Here is a 16848-nt window from a genome sequence, read left to right on the forward strand (position 1 = left end):
ATCTCTTGGCCTCCAGGGTGGGCAAGCCATGCTGCTAGTAGCTCCTGGGATTCCCAAGAGTTGACCTTTCTAGACAACTTCAGAGGTGGGTTTAAACCTCGATACTCGGTCAAGCATCACCCTCCACATGCACAGCCCGGAGCACATCACCAGAGCACTGGGGCTGGCTGCTCCCCACGGGGACAGCCCTGCGGACACACCAAGAGGATTTGCAACCTCGTCCCTGCTGCCCGCTCCGGCTGCCATTCCCTCCCGACAGAAACTCCCCAGGCCCCTCTCCTTGTTTGTGAATTTTCAAATGCCAAAATTTGGCATTTACGGTGAACCCTCAGAAACTGGGATTTGGGAAATCCCTCCCGATCGAACGGGCGGCGGTTAGTCTTGGCGATGCCTAGGCTGCTCCCAGCAATACGTCAACCGGAGGCAGCGCCAGGCCCCATCCCGAGGGCTCTGCTTTTTCACAGCCACGCGGAAATTACCCTAAAAGCATCAAATGCGAGAGGAAAATCCCTCCGCCCCTCTTCGAGATGCCCCCATCTCCCCCTGCCCCTCCAGGGAGAAGCAAACCCCCCCATGCCCCGATCCCACCGCACCCGCCAGACCCATCCAGGGGGTCGCGGAGGTCGCTGCGGGGGGGGGCTGCAGCGGGGGGGGTGGGGGGGGGGGCTGCAGCGGGGCAGCGGGCGGCGGCGGAGCCCCCGGTGCCCTCCCCGCCGCCGTCCCGCCTCCGGGGGTGTCCCCGGCGGCGGGTCCCGCCCAGGTAGCGGCGGAGCTGGGGCGGCCCCCGGGGCTGCCCCCGCCCCCGGCCCGCCCCCGGCCCGCCGCTCCATCCCGGGATGGGCCGGCCGAGCTGACAGTCGGGCTCGGCGGCCGCCGCGGGCGCATCCACCGGGCAGCGCCCGCCGCCGCCGCTCCTGCCCGGCGCCCACCTGCGGCGGCGGCTGCCCCGGGCGGGCGGGGGGGGCTGCCGCCGCCGGCTCCGCTCGCCCTCTCCCTGCCTGCCCTCCAGGATGAGCCCGGAGTATTTCCTGCGCTCCTTGCTGCTCATCATCCTCGCCACCTTCTCGGCCAACGCCAGCAACTGGCTGTGAGTAGCCGCGGGGCGAGGGGGGGGGACCGCCGCCGCCGCCGCCGCCGCCACTTGTTGGTACCCGCCGGGGGCGGCGGAGCAGGTGCCGCCGGGGCCGGGCAGCATCGGGGAGCGACCCCCCGCAGCGATGCTGCTCGGAACGCGGCGGGGCATCGGGCTTCTGTCCCCATCGCGCCGGGTACCCGCTGTCCCCGCTGACCCCCCAAACCGGTGGCGGCGAGGGCCGCAGCCTGCATCCCCGGGCAGGTGGGCTGCAGGGGATGCCGACCCTGCCCAGCCGCTCGGGTGCGTTACCGAGGCTGGTTGGCCAGGGGCTGGTTATCGAGCCCCCCGTCCCCTTTTTGTCCTGAAGTTATGAATCCGGACCACGCCGGGGGAGGACGGAGGTCGGGGCGTCGGGTCAGAGCAGGGCCAGGGGCTTGGCGAGGTGCCGCCCGAGGGCCAGTAGTCCAGGGAAGGATTTGGCAGGGCGGGGGCAGCCAAGCGTGCCGGCCCCGGGGATTTGCAGCAGGCAGGGCTGCCCACGCCTCGGACCCCTGTTCCCAGCGGGAGGACGGGTGGCAGGGGGCTGTTGCATGCCACAGAGGAGCCCGGTGACATTGGGAACCCGCTGAACAAACACTGAAATAATGTGTAAGGTAAACAGGGGCGGAAATCGTTCTGGAAAATTCCTGCATGTTTGCCAAGGCGGTGGGACTGTCTTCTGGGGAGACCCCCCCCGGGGCAGAGGGGATGGAGCACGACAGCACCTCCCCACCTAACTTTGAATGAAGGCGCCAGTTCCTCCTAATAATTAATCTTGTCCGGTGGGAGATGGCACTTCCCCTGCTCCCAGTGTCACCGGCTGCCATGAGCTAATTAGTTCCCGGTGCACGCACCCGGCAGACCCACTCTCAGGCTGGGAACGTGAACCACCTCCATCTCACCTCCCCGGCTCTCCATCAGCAAGGGCAGGTACGCCACGGCCAGGTGGGGAGACCCTGGGGCTGTTGGCATGAAAGATCCCTAGTGGCTTGTGCCTCTCCCGACACCTGCGCCCAGGTGGGCATGATCCCACAAGCTCACCCCCTGCGCGAGGAGTCCTCTGCGCGTCTGGATACGGCTCCCGTCTCTCCTGCCTTTAGATTTGGCTCGCTGGAGGCTGCGGGATGTGGGTGGGTTTTGGAGGATGCTCCCTACGCCCGGGGAAAGCGCCAGGTCAGCGGCATTCTCCAAGTGTCCTGCCCGTGGGAAAAGGTGCTCACCCATCGGTAGCTGCCGGGGATGTGTTAGCACTTAGTCCTCCTCCCCTCCTCCTTTGCCAGATGGAGCAACTTGCGCGCCACGCGTCTCCGGCAAGTGGTGGGTGGATCATAGCAGCTATCAAGGTGGTCTTTTAAGCTGTCACGCTTCTGGTGAAGGTATATTGGGAACTGTGGGAGTGTTTTTCCTGCAGGGAGAAAGTCCTGCTGAGGAAGCCCTGCAGGATGATGGCAGGTCCCTGGAGAGGAGCAGCCTCGGCTGCCCTGGGACGGGCATGGGGAAGCGCCTGGTAAAGGGGGATTTCATGAGCGAGGTCGACAAGCCACCAGGCGCAGATGCACAGAGGTGGGACCCCCCGGTCCCCGGCGCCGCACGCAGCTGGGATCGTATTTGGGAAGCCGAGGCGGAGGGGTGGTTCGCCGCAATAGACATAGACGGGGAGAGCTGTGTGCAGCCGTCCGTGCTGGCGAAGCGAGGGGTGGGCGCAGGGGGCTCGGCCGCGGGAGAGCGGAGGGCTCATTCCTGCCAACAGGGGAGGAAAAGCAGATACATTTCAGTGCGTTTGAAAGGAAGGGGGTCAACTTTTTTTGATGTTGCAAATCTATCGTGATAAAAGGATCGTCCCCCGCTCCGTGCTTTTTATTCTTTGCCTTTAGGATTAAGACAATTCCCATTGTTTATCTTCTCACATCAGAAACAAAGGCTGCTGGAGGCAATAAACAGAGTTAGAAGGATCCCAGGAGTTATCAGATATTCAAGGAATGAGTGTGCCTCGTATGTCTTCACGAAGCCTCACGCGTGTGGGCTCCGGTGTGCTCTGCTTTATCACAGAGCTGCCCGGGCGCTGCCAGCCCGCGCCCAGCACACCAGGGCCGGATCCAGCCTCGCCGGGCGCATATTTCTGCACATAGGTGTGTGCGCTGGGTGGCAGCGCGCGGTGAAGTTTGCTTTTCCAGAAACCTGCTGGATTAGTGATTAAGCTCAGTTGTGACTTTTTTTTTTTTTTTTTTTTTTTTCCCCCTAAAGCTTCTTTCGACCTGTCCGGACTCGCATTCCCCCAGCACTTCGGAGAGACGCCGCTTGCAACACTTGAGCTGAAGGTTTTCTGTAAGCCTGGCTTTGTGGGGAAGGGCTCGTTTTGGCCATGCAAATGGTCTTCTCTGAGCCACCCCATCCCATAGAAAAGGGAGACGATGTAGGTATCTCTCAGAGGGATCGCTCTGCTACAGCGACCATTGAGCTGGAAGGGACTTTGCCAAATCTTTTCATTAAACAGACCAAGCTACTTTCTCTCTGGTTAGGAAGCAAACCTCAGGTTTGTTTTCTCAGTGTCTTGAGTTTTGGGAGTCACTGCTTGGCTTGCTACCTATCCAGAAAACCTCTGTTCTCCAAATCTGAAGAGATGCTCTTTTCCCCCTTCTCATGAAAGCCTCAGGCTTGCTCTTCCTCCTGCCTTTGGAGGCTCAGACAGTTTTAAAGCTTCTCCTCCTGCCTCTTCAGGCACAGAATTGTAAATAAAATAAAAGGCTGTAGTTAGCGCCTTTTAGATCTAGCTGGTTGTGCACAGGAAGGTCCCTCTGGCTTCTGCTTTATCTCTGGAGGAGTCCAGGGACATGCTTTATACAGGGGAAATAGCTGAGTTACTTTCCAAAGCAACTCGCATTTCACAGACTCGATTCAGCTCCTGAACCTGCACACGCAGTAATGCGGTTGAATTTGGAAGCATGTTCTCTCAGTAGTCCAAAACCATCCCGGTGCTGGGGGTGTTTTGTAGAGGGCTTCAGCCAAACGAGCACCTCTGTGAAGCCAACATGGGAGTGCCGGGCTCCAGTTTCAGTGGGAGGTAAGGGGCGAGCAGTCACTGAGTTATTTATTTATTCATTTATTTATCTACTTTGGAGGGAGGGAAGTCTGCCTGAAGAGGTGAACTAGAAAATGTGCAAAGTGGGGTGTGGGTGTAAGCATCCACTAACTGCACATGTCACTGGGACTGCTGGGATCTGTAGCTGCTTGGGTGGTTTGAATGATGAGAGTCAAATCCCGTGCCCGGAAAGCATCAGATACAACAGGGCAGGGGTCCTTTATGGGTGAGACCCCTGATTATCAAGCTATCTGGGAATCATTACAGCCTCTCTCCATTTTCTTGCAGCTAAAACTGGCTTTGGAGGAGGCTCTCCATGTGTACGCTGGATAGTCTGATATGCGGTTACGCTGCTGCAGAGCAGGGTGTGCCACCAGCAGCTCCCTCTACCCCCTATTTACAGGGGTTTAAAACTTCCGTTTGGGCTTGAGACTTGGCTTAAAGGGCCAGGAGCACAGATGGGCTTTTAAACCCTTTAAAAAAACTAAATTTGAGCACTCTGGGAAAGCTTGAAGACCTTGCAAGTGTCCAAACGAAGCCTGGCTAAGCAGCTGCTCTCTAATAGTAACCACTTTCGAGGGGTGGAGAGGGAGGGATAAAAGGAGTTTGGATTTCTCTGGCCCCTTTTCATCTGAACATCACAAGGCGCTTTGCAAACGCAGGGCCCAATTCTCCGTGCTCATCCCTGACAGCTTTGCAGTGGGGATGTTGTAAGAGCAGCCTGACGCTCATTTTGTGCTGGTTTGGGTCATTGTGCAATGTAGAGGATTTGGGAAGAAGCATGCCTGGGTCCTACACTTGCATTCCTCTGGTTTTAAACCAGACTTGATTTTTTTTTTTAAGGTGAGTCTCCCCAGCTTTGGTAATGGGGAGAGGTCACTTTGCTTTGAGCCTGGCTAGGTTGAATTTTGTATGAGATTCTTTGCATTGTCATTGCGACCATCCCATTTTCCACCTGGCAAGGAACTGGTCCAGCATTTTCCTGGTGGATGCTGTGCCACTGCGGTGCTGGCTTGGCAGGTGCAGCTAGCTCCAGGGCAGAGCCGCTCCTGCCGAGCCCCGCTCCCATCCCTGCGCTCTTGTTTTTTGGTGCAAGGACAGCATCAAGGAGGTTCCCCAAGTCACGTCTACTCTGACAGCCAGGATGGTGGGTTGCACCGATTGGGTTTGATGGAGGATTTCCTTGCTTTGAGGGCTGCTGTGGGTTGGATGAGCAGCTCTCCGCTTCTGGGGTACCCAGGGCTCCTTTGCATTGTTCCGGGGATCCTGCCGGGTCCACGAGGTTGGTGCATGCAGTGACACCCATTCCATGAGGGCGTGGGGGGGAAGAGTGAAACCAGCAGCCTCCATTGGAAATATTTATTAATTTTTATTTATTTACTTATGTCTTGCCAATTTTGACAAAAACAGCTAATTTTACCTCAGTGATGAAGAGAGACTGGCTTTAAAGGTTGCATCCTGCAGAGGCAAGAGAACTCTGCCAATCTTGGCGCTGGACTCCCAACCAGTTTGGCTTGTCTCTGAGCTCTGCTCCTGTCTGGCAGGAAGACTTCAGGGCTGCGTTTGCCAGGGTGTAGGAGGGCTCCGTGCTCTCTGCCTCCTCGGCGGTGATGGGCATTTCTGTCTTTTCATAAGGAAGCCTCGTATAAAACTACACCCCAATCTTTAGCAGCAGAGCCTTATTCTAGGGAGGATGGGCATGAGTGAGATAAAACCACTCTGCACCCCAGATTGCACAGAATCGGATCAGCTCCGAGTACAAGCAACAGCAAGAAGCAGATTTCTTTTTTGCAATGGTGTGCTATGACTCCATGAGTCAGAACTGGACTTTTGCACTGAAGCAAAAAAATGTTTATGTTACTCTGCTGAGAGCTACTGTCCTCTCAATTAATTCATCCTTGCGGATGGAGAGAAATGCATTAGAGCTGTTTATTTGGGCTTTCTTAAAATTGTGAAATTGCTGAGCAATCCTGGAGGTTAACAGTTTCCAGGAGGTTCTTCCGTATTTCCTTACAAGTGCAACGATGCTGGCTCTTACAATACTTGGTGATTTTTTTCTTAAAGCTTGAAAGCCTTGCGAATCCACAAAAATCTCAGTCATCCAAGGCTGCTCGAATGGCAGACTCTGCTCTGGATACGAAGTGCAGGTAACCTTTGTTTGGCTCCAGCCGCAGGGCGTCTGCCCCCCATGCCTGTGGGTGACCCCCGACAGCATCCTCCAGGCTCCCCAGGAGCTGCCGCCATGCAGCTGGGAAGGTGGCGTGCAGGATCTGGCTGGCTCAGCAGAACTGGAGCCAGTATTGTGCTTTCATGAAATTACTTGGGGAAAAAATTAATTGAGTATCTTGGCCGATGGAGAGCAGCCTGGGGTCTGTTGCAAGTTAGGCGAGATCAAACTAATCCTGCAGAAGGCTTCTCTCACCATGTATTTGCAAATTCTGATCGAAACTAAAAACTCATCAGATTTTCTCCAACCAGGTCTAGCCTGAAGCGCTGCATGAGGGGAATTCCCACAGAGCTCACTCAGCCCGGTGGCCTGCACTTGCCTCCTCTTGCAACAAGGCATTGCTGTTGTACTCGAGCCCAGCAGTAGCTTCTATTGACTTATAAAGGAAGATGCAGTAAAGGATATTTCCTACACATCCAAAGCAGATTTCCAAAGTGGATGCTGCTCTCAGGGTCTTCCCAGCTTCCATCCTGATCTTCCCAGCTTCCACCCTGGTCTTCCCCATCACAAAGTGGAGATGTTGCCCCCGGATGCTCAGAAAGCTAAGAACCAGCACTGGCTTGGGACCAGCAGCCGGGCCATCTCGCTGTCCCCAGAGACTTGCGATAGGGGAGGCAGGCCACCACCAACGGTTGGTGCATGGGTAGATGGGTGTTTGCTAGGTGCACATGGTGTTAGGTGCAGGGTCCAAGGTGTGGGGGGACAGGATTTGAGCTGTAGGTTCACTTTGAGCTCAGGTGGTGGAGCTGCACACTCAGGTCTGCAGGCAGGTAATGGTGAGCACGGCAATGCCTCCTCCTGGGAGGCTGTTTTGGCAGCTGTTAATTGGAGGTGGAGATTAGGGTGTGAAAAGCACAGTTTCAGTCAAGAGATGAAATGTGCAGTAACTGTGACAGGAAGGACTGAGCCAGAGAGCTGCTTTTCTTCCAGGGAAGGAACCAGACAGGCTCTCAGATGATGACTTTGTAAATCATGGTTTACACTTAGAAGGGATGGAAAGGCAGGATATCTAATCCCAGGAGGGGGATACCTAGTCTCCGGGAGGGACGTGTCCTGCTGCAGAGCCATCAGCTGGATAAAGGCAACCTTGCAGGTTGCAGGTCTCCAGCAGATCCTGGCAGGAACATGCCCAAGTTGGCAGACCTGCTGAACCATGCCAAGGCTGGGGGCGGTACCTACAGGCCTGGCCCTGTTGGCACAGTGAGAGTGGTACTAAGCCCAGCGCAGGACACCACAAGAAAGCACAGGGGCTCTCTGGCCCACCTAGAGCATCCTCTGACCTGCCAACCCTGGGACTCCATGCCTTCTCTCTGCTTGGAAGGGGAAAGCAACAAGGAAAAAATGATCCCCTTCTCTGTAGCTGCAGGATGGCTCCTCGCAGTGCCTGGTCAGTACCTCTCTCTGCATGCATCTATTTGTCTATCTTCACGCATTTTTTGTTTTTCCATCCTAAACAAGCCTTTTCTTCTTCCTCAGAAGAAATCTGTCTGCACAGGGCAGTCTCAATCCTAAGTACAACCCTGAGCCACTGGCTGACCATATGTCCAGCCACAAGAGGCACAGAGATGCACTGCCGATCCAGGCTGACTTTGTTCCTCCATGAGCAGGGAGGATGTTTGCAGAGGCTGCCTCTGAGTGGAGCAGAGCTGGAGCATCTTTGCAATTTAAGATTTGAACAAGCCTTTTGTGGCCTTGGCCAGGCTGGTATCCCAGGCAGCTTGAGTGAGTGCTGAACAGGGTGAAGCTTCTGAGCTCATCTGACGTCTCAGCATCTCTAAGTGATAGATCAGTGATGCCACTGGCCTGGGTCCAACTGTTATCATCTTCAGGAAAATACTCCCTAAAAGAAACACCAGAGATTTCTGCTTTCTCCAAGACATCTGCTACCTTTTCCCTAACCCGCCTCTATTGAGAATTTGTCAATGACTTAAATTTCCACACCTTCCCACGGCAGGGAATCCCCTCCCCTCTCCTTCTGGCTCTATCTGCCCACCGCTGTGGCTCTTCCAATGTCTTCTTGTTATTCCACCAATTCTTCCTCCTGAAATTATTATCATTTTTTATTTAAGTAGGGCTTTCCCTCCCACCGTGCCTTCCCTGGATTTGAGGTTTCCTTATTTGCCACCTTGCAGGGTGGATCAACTGCAGCTGCTTAAATTACGGGGCTTTAGTCTTGATCTAGATACTGTGGATGGAAGAAAAGGAAGGGCTTTTCATCAGTTTTGTGTTAAATCAATGACTTTTATTAAAAGGGAGCTTGTTCTGTGAGTGACTTGTCTGGATTTAAAGGCAGGAGAAAAGAAACACAAATGCCATGATGAAGCAAGAAGACAGAACTTGAACAAACGGCTTGGGCAGCAGCTCACGCCTTGAAACATCCTTTGCCCAATCTTGGAAAAGGAAGACAATATGCCATTATTTGGGTTTTTTTTCCACAATCAGGGCTGTTTCGAGGCTGCATGTGAGACTTAAGTCATAATTCAGAGCTCTGCGCAGCTCTGCACAGCAATCAAGATGTGGTATCAGGATGGAGAACTGCACTGAGACCTTGCAGAGGGCAGGAACTGTTGGGTTTCCTCCTGTTGTGCCTCTCTTGCTGTGTGTGCAGGTAGACAAAGGCTTTGTCTGTGGTTTCTACCACCTCACTCCAGAAACATGAAGTTTGGAGCAAGGTCCTCATTAAGGACCAGGCGAAGTGCTAGATCCAGGTTTCCATGGTGACCGTGGGATGCTGTGGATGGGTTTGGTGCCTTGCTTGGGCTCCACAGCCCTGAGAAACACTCTGTGAGTCGCAGGGTGGAAGCATCTTCGAGTGCTGGTGAGGGCAGAGCATGTTTCCCAGCTCTTATCTCGCCCTTCAGCTGCCCCAGAGAGGGGAAAAGAGGCGAGATGTTCCTGCCTGGTGCCCCTGAATGTGGTATGGAGAGATGCCATGTGAAGGCCTCAAACCTGAGGTCCTTCAGCAAGGTCCTTCCTTACATCCTTGACTCAACCTTTGGATCCTTCCTGGACCAGGATGGGAGCCTCCCACCACCAAAAAAAGTGCCTCATTTGGAAAGCAGTGGTGGTACTCATGGGATGTAGGAGACTGGTAGCAAGCTGGGAGTTTGATGGGGCCATGGCATTTTAGGCACAGTTGCCTCCGTCCCCAAGGAGAGGCAGACACGAATGGGCTGAGGAGGGATGATGCATACAGAGGATCTGTCACGGGGGAGAGAGGCCAGAGCACCGTTCTGGATAGCTTCATCTTATTTGCCTGCCTTGCAAAACAAATTACCAGACCTGTTCTTGGAGAGCTGTACCTATCTTTGAAGCATCCTTGGCCTTTGTTTTATCATCCCAAGCAGCATTAAATGCTTGTTGGGGAGGCATCTTATCAGGCTCATCTACTTGGAAAGGCTTGAAAAGCTCTTGTCATGCTTTTCTTCATGTGTACTTTGAATTTATAGTTCCCCATTGCCTGGAGAAACCCACCAAGCTGGGAAATATATTAAAAAGGAGACGATGCCCCCATCCTGAGCAGAGCCAATATTAATGTGGCTGTTACACCTGCAGCACAGCGCTCTCCTGCCAAGGTGCCTGCAGTCGGACTGGGCACTGACTCATCGGCAGGACCAGCCATGCTGCTCTGCCGGAGCTTGTTCCCTGGTATGATAAATGCTGCTTAAATTGCAGGAGGAGGGGAAAGCCAAATCAGCACAAGGGGTTAGTACTGAGACAGAATCTGGTTTTCTTGGCTTCCAGGCTCAAAGCTGATCAACCAACCCACAGTGTCTTGGGATGAATCTCACCACTCTGCTGTTTGTCAACTTCCCCATGCCCAAACTGAAATGGTGGCTGGGCCTGGGAGGGGACGGAGCTGTCACAGTCACTCCGGGCTTGCTTGGCATCAAACACGCTCAAAGCTCCCGAGGGTGGTTTGCTGCCTTCATCCTGGGTCAACCGAGTGCAGCGAGATGTGGGAACAGTAATTGTCGCACCCTGTGTCCAGGACCACAGCACGGGAACGGGGAAACTCATTGCATAGTGCGGGTACCAGCAGAAAGGTGACAGCCATGGGTTTGGCCATGGTGGGGTTTCCAAGCCAGCTGTGCGCATCAGGGAGCCATGCGGCTGGTCCTCTGCAAACAGGGCTGTGCCCTTGGAGGAGCAGAAAGCCTTGGGCAAAGATGCTTAGCTGGTATAAAGGCTAGAAAAGAACTTGGCTGTGAAACCACGGCAGTCTGCCACTTCCCGCTGTCCGAGAGGCATTGCATCAAGTGATCTCCACGCACAAGGAAAGCTGAATGCTTCTGACGGCTCGCCATGCAGACTCCCCACGGACACTGCAAACCAAGCCGGCTTTCTCACCGTCTCCCACAGCCCCCCAGTTGTAAGCATGAAACCAAGCTGGTGAATAATTCTGCTGATGCACAGAAGAGAAAATCCTGTTCTCTCCTCCTGGGGCAAACTGGCAGGGCTAATGGGAGGAAGAGGCTGTGACAACTTGATTTTGTGGCTGAAGTCAGCAGATCTGGCTCCTGGGACACATGGGAACAGGCAGGGAGCAGGAGCCACTTTTGCACAGTCACTTCTCGGAGGCGAGCAGGGCTTCAAAGGAAAAATTCTTAGCAGGATGTCGCAACTTGGGAGGAGGAGGAAAAAAAACAAGCAAACAAAAAAACCCACAAGCTCTGTAGGGCTGGGAAATGCAGAGTCAAGGAATGAGGTTTCCAAAAAGCCTTTGCTCAGTACTCGCATCTCTTGGTGCAGACGAGGTAGCAACATGAGCTGACGCTGGCAATTCCTGAGGACACTAAAGCTCGGTGTGGGCAGCAGGTGCAAGTGTGGGTTTTGCCTGTCCAATGCAGGGATCTTCCTTCTCCACGGCAGGATGGGGCTCCCCCAGTAGCAGTGTCACTTAAAGTGGGTGCCAGCAGCCATGGGAAGGAGGGAGGCTCAGCTAGGCACGTGCCAGCACAGGCACAGATAGAGGATCTGGGATTTTCCGACAACCTGACTGAGCTGTGTGGGTCTATCTTAAAACCCATCTGGGATCCAGACACTGGGGCAGGAGGATGGACCTGGGAAATGGGCAAGCACACACACCTGCAGGGTGCAGTGGGTTGGGTTACTGGGATGTGCAGGATGGACCATCATGCCCACATGCTCAGTGGGGAGATGAGCTTTTGGGGTGCTTGCCCCAAAAGGGTAAGATTCCTCTTCCTCCTAATGCGGTCACTTGCAAGCAGCTCTGTAACTCCTTCTGCTGAGGCTGGGTGATGGAAAGCAGAGCACATGGTCACCTCCACACAGGGCCAGTCTTTTCCAGGTCAGCAAAAACCTCATGGCCGTGTTCACAAGCTGGGCTGGTGGAGGAGGTGCCCAGCATGTGCAGGTTCCTGACTGTCCTCCCCACTTCAAGCCCTCCTTGAATCCCAAGTGACGGGAAACCTGGCAGCTCCCAGAGGCCGTCCTTGCCTGCTGGGGGCCGGGGAAGCTAAAAGCAGGCTCCAGGAGGGAAGTGGTTTGGAGGGTGATGTTTATCAGTGATAAGCACACAGCCATGCTGCAGGAGCAGTGTGGCAGCTGGAGCTGGCAGCCGAGCGCCTGTGCTGCTTGTTTTGGCTGACTTCAGAGACCTCTGGCTTTTCCTAGTAGCACTTGGATGTGCCGGTACTCAGGAGACCTGACCGGGCACATTCAGACAACGCCGAAAATATCTTCCTTGCAGGCAATAGAGGCAAAGGGGAGCCAGCAGCTGGGCTCCCCGAGAGACAGGGGACCGGGCTGCAGAGGGACGGTTGTTTTGCTTGGGCTTGCTCTCTGCCAGCCAAAAACGCATCCTGTGGAGCCACCACAGTGACACATTTAAGGTGACCCCCAGATGGGCACCAGGTCTCAGCTATGGAGGGGATGAGAGGGGATGAGAGGACGACTCCTCGCTTTCTGTGGTGCAGGGTGTCCCAGCTGAACGTGGGTTCATGCTCCCCCAGCCCTTGCCTCCTAACCAGTTGTGATGGCTGTCGCGGCAGGTACCTGGCAAAGCTGTCTTCAGTGGGGAGCATCTCCGAGGAGGAGACCTGTGAGAAGCTGAAGGGCTTGATCCAGCGCCAGGTGCAGATGTGCAAGAGGAACCTGGAGGTGATGGACTCGGTGCGGCGCGGAGCCCAGCTGGCCATCGAGGAGTGCCAGTACCAGTTCCGCAACCGCCGCTGGAACTGCTCCACACTGGACACCCTGCCCGTCTTTGGCAAGGTGGTAACACAAGGTAAGCGGGGAGGACACATGCCTGGGGTGCTGCTGCATGGGGGAACGGCTACAGCAGCAGTCTGGTGGGCTGCAGGCAGGTTTTGCTTGCTCGCCCCTGAGCCAGTGGCTGGAGAGAGCAGGGAACAGCCCAGTGTTGGATCTTGGGGCTGACTGGTCTTTCCTGGGCATTTCAGCAGGGCTCTTCTGACTGTGTTGGGGCAGCATACCCGGACCCCTGCAGTTTCTCAGCTGCTGGGTGCTTCCTCTCCCAAACCTTTTTCACACCCAGCGGGTGTCCATTGCATGGAGGCACCGGCCCAGGGCATCTGGAGAGCCTGGACCTTTTACAAGGACATGCTAAGTTCAAGCAGGGCCCTAAAGTCACCCTGCGGTCTAATCTCTGCCCCACCAAGCCCAGGAGCTTCGCTCCGCAAAGCCGCGGCTGCAGCGGGATGCTGGATCTATTTGGTCTCTTCTCCGGGCAGCCCCGAAGCGATGACCGCTGCCAGACTGGCGCGCCGCTCTCGATCAGAGCTGTCTGTGGGCAAGACCTTGGGAGGACAGCCCTCTGCCGCCCGATGCAAGTAAAACACACGGCGGCTGGACCCTCCGAGGACAGCATCATCGCCCGCCACCACCCAGCTGCCAGCCCTCAGGGGGATTTATGGCCAGGGCAGCCCCAAGCCCCTCCGATCCCAGCTGCATGCAGGCGTCCTGGAGGCACAGGACTGTGATCAAACCAAGCAAGGACCCAGAGCATCAGGGTGAGGAGACGGAGGGTAAAGCCCCTCTGCAACCCCTGAAGACCACCGGAGTGGCCCTTGCCTCCCCTCGGGTGCCACTGCCATCTCTGATGCACCGTCTCGCTTCCCATCCCAGGACCCATAGACCAAGTCCTCTCCCCCCTCCCCCCCCCCCGGCTCCTTGTTTGACTTTCCTCCCCTCAACGCAGGGGTGAAGATCTCTTCTTGTGAAGGTTCAGGGACTGGAAATACCAGAAATACCAGAAACTAAAAGTCGTCTCTTTTTAGGCAGCCACAGCACAAACCAACCAACACGATCCTACTATTAACCTCGATTAACTTGGAGGCGGTTCAGTCCCCGCACTGGCTGGGTCCTCCCCAGCCACTGCCGCCCAGGCCAGATTACAGCTGGGCCACCAAAGTCTGGGTTGCGACCACCAAAGTAGTTGCCCTCTGTCCGACCGGCAAGCTGGGGCGATGTCTGCTTGCAAGCCATCCCCCCCTCTACCCCTAGCATGGGACTACCCCAAATGCCAACGCTCCTTGCTTGGAGACGGAGGGCCTGTGTCCTCAACCGGCCTCAGAGGACGGTAGAGATTTAGGTGTTGCAAGAGCTGATCCCTGGCCATGCCACCCGTGTGTTTATGCCCAGGTATGTCCCCTGACTTCCCAAACAAGCTCTTCCTAACTGTGTGGCACCACGTAGGTAGACACAAGAGCTGGGAAGGGGCTGCACCCTGGGGATCAGCGTGGTTTTGCAAGGCACTTTGGGAGCAGAGTGGGGGTAGTTTGGGAGGTGCTGGGAGCTACAGGATCCTGTGTGAGAGGATGGCAAGGATCTGCAGCTGCAGGGGATGTTCCTGGATGTGGAATGCAGCCAACTATTTTGGATGGAGGAGGGATTTCATGGCAGAGGTGCCCTGCAAGCACCAGACAGCAGTCTCTCCATATAAGCTCTGGAGAGCTCTCCCCACATTGGCAATACAGCCTTTGCATCTCCCTCACTGCCAGGTTATAATCTGCCCATCACATTCATGTTTTTAACCTTGTGAGGCAGTTCCCAGCTCCTTCACTATTGCGAGACAGGGCTCTCACTGCTGCAAACGATCTCCCAGCGCCGAGGCGTCTCTGCTGAGACTGGTCCAGGCTTGGCACTAAGCAAACAGCATGCTTGGGAGTGGGGAGGATGAGTGTCCTGCGTGGGGTACTCCACCTTGGGAGGAAGAGACGGAGCAAAGGGCTTGACTTGATAGCTCTGCATAGTATGTTTTGCCAAGAGCCAGTTTTCAGACCAGCTTTTCAAGGGAGTTTATGTGCAACACCAGCATTAGGAGGGAAGAGGAGCAGAGACACACGCAACAGCCCACCTTTGGCCACCTGGCTGCACGCCCTCCAGAAAGCCCTCTCGTGTGTCTCAGACTTGCTGCCACATTTCCCACCGTTTGTGCTGTTGCAGGGACGCGGGAGGCAGCATTCGTCTATGCCATCTCTTCGGCAGGGGTGGCCTTCGCAGTGACCCGAGCCTGCAGCAGCGGCGAGCTGGACAAGTGTGGATGTGACCGCACGGTGCAGGGGGGCAGCCCACAGGGTGAGCATGCAAGGGCGGGGGAATGGGACAATCGAGCGGGGATGCAAAATGGCCAAGCACAGAAATGCCCACTCCCTGGAGCCATCCAGAAAGGAGGTAAAAGTTTAAAAAAAAAAGCCTCCTGTTAGTCTACATGAGTCCCTCAAAAAGGCATCTGGGAGCATCACCCATGGGAGAGAGAAAGCATCTCGTCTGTGCCTCCCCCCCCTTCCCCCAGGGCCACACTCCCCAGCTTCCCCAATCCCCTAAGCAGCCCAGCCTAGTGGGTAGCGAGACAGAAGAGGGGGCAGGTCAGCTGTATTTTAGCAAGAGCAGGGCTGGAGAGGACGAGCAAGGCGGGCTGGCAGTATCTGTCTCATCTGTACTCTCTGCCTTAGGCTTCCAGTGGTCGGGCTGCTCCGACAACATCGCCTACGGCGTGGCCTTCTCGCAGTCCTTCGTCGATGTCCGCGAGAGGAGCAAAGGGGCTTCTTCCAACAGAGCACTAATGAACCTCCACAACAACGAGGCAGGGAGGAAGGTAACGGTGAGGGGGAAACCTGGGCAGCTGGTGTGGCTCTGCAGCATCCCAGCTGGGGTCTGCAGCCACTGCTGGAGCCTGTTTGGCTTCATTTAATCCTATCGGCTGATGTGCATCAGCATCGCTTCCTGCACAACCCTTCCAGACCCCGTACATTGCACCCTTCTTGCTGTGTCCATCCCGAGCTGACTGTCCCATCTCGTTTCTTGTGTCTGTTTCTCCAGGCAATCCTGAACAACATGCGGGTGGAGTGCAAGTGTCACGGCGTGTCAGGCTCGTGCGAGTTCAAGACGTGCTGGAAAGCCATGCCCCCCTTCCGCAAAGTGGGCAACGTCCTGAAGGAGAAATTCGACGGTGCCACGGAGGTCGAGCAGAGCGAGATCGGATCCACCAAAGTGCTGGTGCCCAAAAACTCCCAGTTCAAGCCGCACACGGACGAGGACCTCGTCTACCTGGACTCCAGTCCCGACTTCTGTGACCACGACCTCAAGAACGGCGTGCTGGGCACCAGCGGCCGGCAGTGCAACAAGACCTCCAAGGCTATCGATGGCTGTGAGCTTATGTGCTGCGGCCGGGGCTTTCATACGGACGAAGTGGAGGTTGTGGAAAGGTGCAGCTGCAAATTCCACTGGTGCTGCTCCGTCAAGTGCAAACCCTGCCATCGGGTGGTGGAAATCCATACGTGCCGGTGATGCACGGAGGGGAGTGCCCATCCGTCCCCCTCTCTAACTGACCCTGCTTCTCCCTTGCCCCATGGCCAGGACTGAGGAAGTAACCCAGATGCTGCAGGGAGAGTGCAGCTCTTTACAGAGACAGAGCCCCAGAGGAAAACAGATTTTAAAGAAAAAAAAATATTTAAAGTTTCAAAAAATTGATCATTGTTGGCTTTTTTTATTCTGTTTTGTTTGCTTGCCTTACTTATTGCTGAAGCCAGAGCCCCTTGGTGTCCTGTGCCAGCAGGGACAGGTCTGCTCTCGGCAGCTGGCTGGGGACCTGCGTGATGCCTGCTCTCATCGGATGAGCTCCTGCTGACTCCGGAGCATTGCAAACGGGAGGTGTTTAAGCCAAGGCTAGCCTTAGGCACTTGGTATCTTCTATAGCAGTTATTTTTATTTGTTTAAGGCATGCGCTGAGCATCCCAGAGCACTGCTTGCCTTGGCTGAGCCTTGGGAGGGGACGGAGCGCAGCCAGCATGTGCAGCCAGGTGCATTGCAGAGGATGGGCAGATGGTGACGGGGTGGCACTCTCCCCAGGAGTGGGAGAGCTGCTCCCCTCAATGCAGGGAGAGGCCAGCCAGGGTGATCAGTGTATGAGGGGGATGTGGGACACCCCTGCATCCCCTTGTT

The 16848-nt window shown here is 55.6% G+C and overlaps 1 protein-coding gene across 4 annotated transcripts; it reads left to right on the forward strand.

The window, feature by feature from the left end:
• The first annotated feature begins 870 nt into the window (after positions 1-870).
• On the forward strand, positions 871-16589 carry WNT4 (Wnt family member 4). Of its 4 annotated transcripts, XM_075520626.1 has the most exons (6): positions 871-1087; positions 3359-3439; positions 12435-12670; positions 14851-14982; positions 15360-15502; positions 15727-16390. In XM_075520626.1, the coding sequence occupies exons 3-6, from the start codon at positions 12523-12525 to the stop codon at positions 16192-16194; spliced, it is 891 nt and encodes a 296-aa protein (XP_075376741.1). In that variant the 5' UTR covers positions 871-1087; positions 3359-3439; positions 12435-12522; the 3' UTR covers positions 16195-16390. The 4 variants fall into 4 exon arrangements, with proteins under 4 accessions (XP_075376741.1, XP_075376740.1, XP_075376739.1 ...); XM_075520625.1 differs by lacking the exon at positions 3359-3439 and having other exon boundaries at positions 15727-16391; XM_075520624.1 differs by lacking the exons at positions 871-1087; positions 3359-3439 and having other exon boundaries at positions 11978-12670; positions 14893-14982; positions 15727-16589.
• The last annotated feature ends 259 nt before the right edge of the window (positions 16590-16848 follow it).

The sequence above is a fragment of the Mycteria americana genome, chromosome 18, assembly GCF_035582795.1.
Source record: "Mycteria americana isolate JAX WOST 10 ecotype Jacksonville Zoo and Gardens chromosome 18, USCA_MyAme_1.0, whole genome shotgun sequence".
In the NCBI taxonomy this organism is placed as follows: domain Eukaryota; kingdom Metazoa; phylum Chordata; class Aves; order Ciconiiformes; family Ciconiidae; genus Mycteria; species Mycteria americana.

Coding starts and splice junctions, on each gene's coding strand:
- WNT4 (XM_075520623.1), top strand. CDS start 12,307: ATGGAGGGGATGAGAGGGGATGAGAGGACGACTCCTCGCTTTCTGTGG. Junction 12,671..14,850: donor TGGCAAGGTGGTAACACAAG/GTAAGCGGGGAG, acceptor GTGCTGTTGCAG/GGACGCGGGAGGCAGCATTC. Junction 15,503..15,726: donor ACAACGAGGCAGGGAGGAAG/GTAACGGTGAGG, acceptor CTGTTTCTCCAG/GCAATCCTGAACAACATGCG.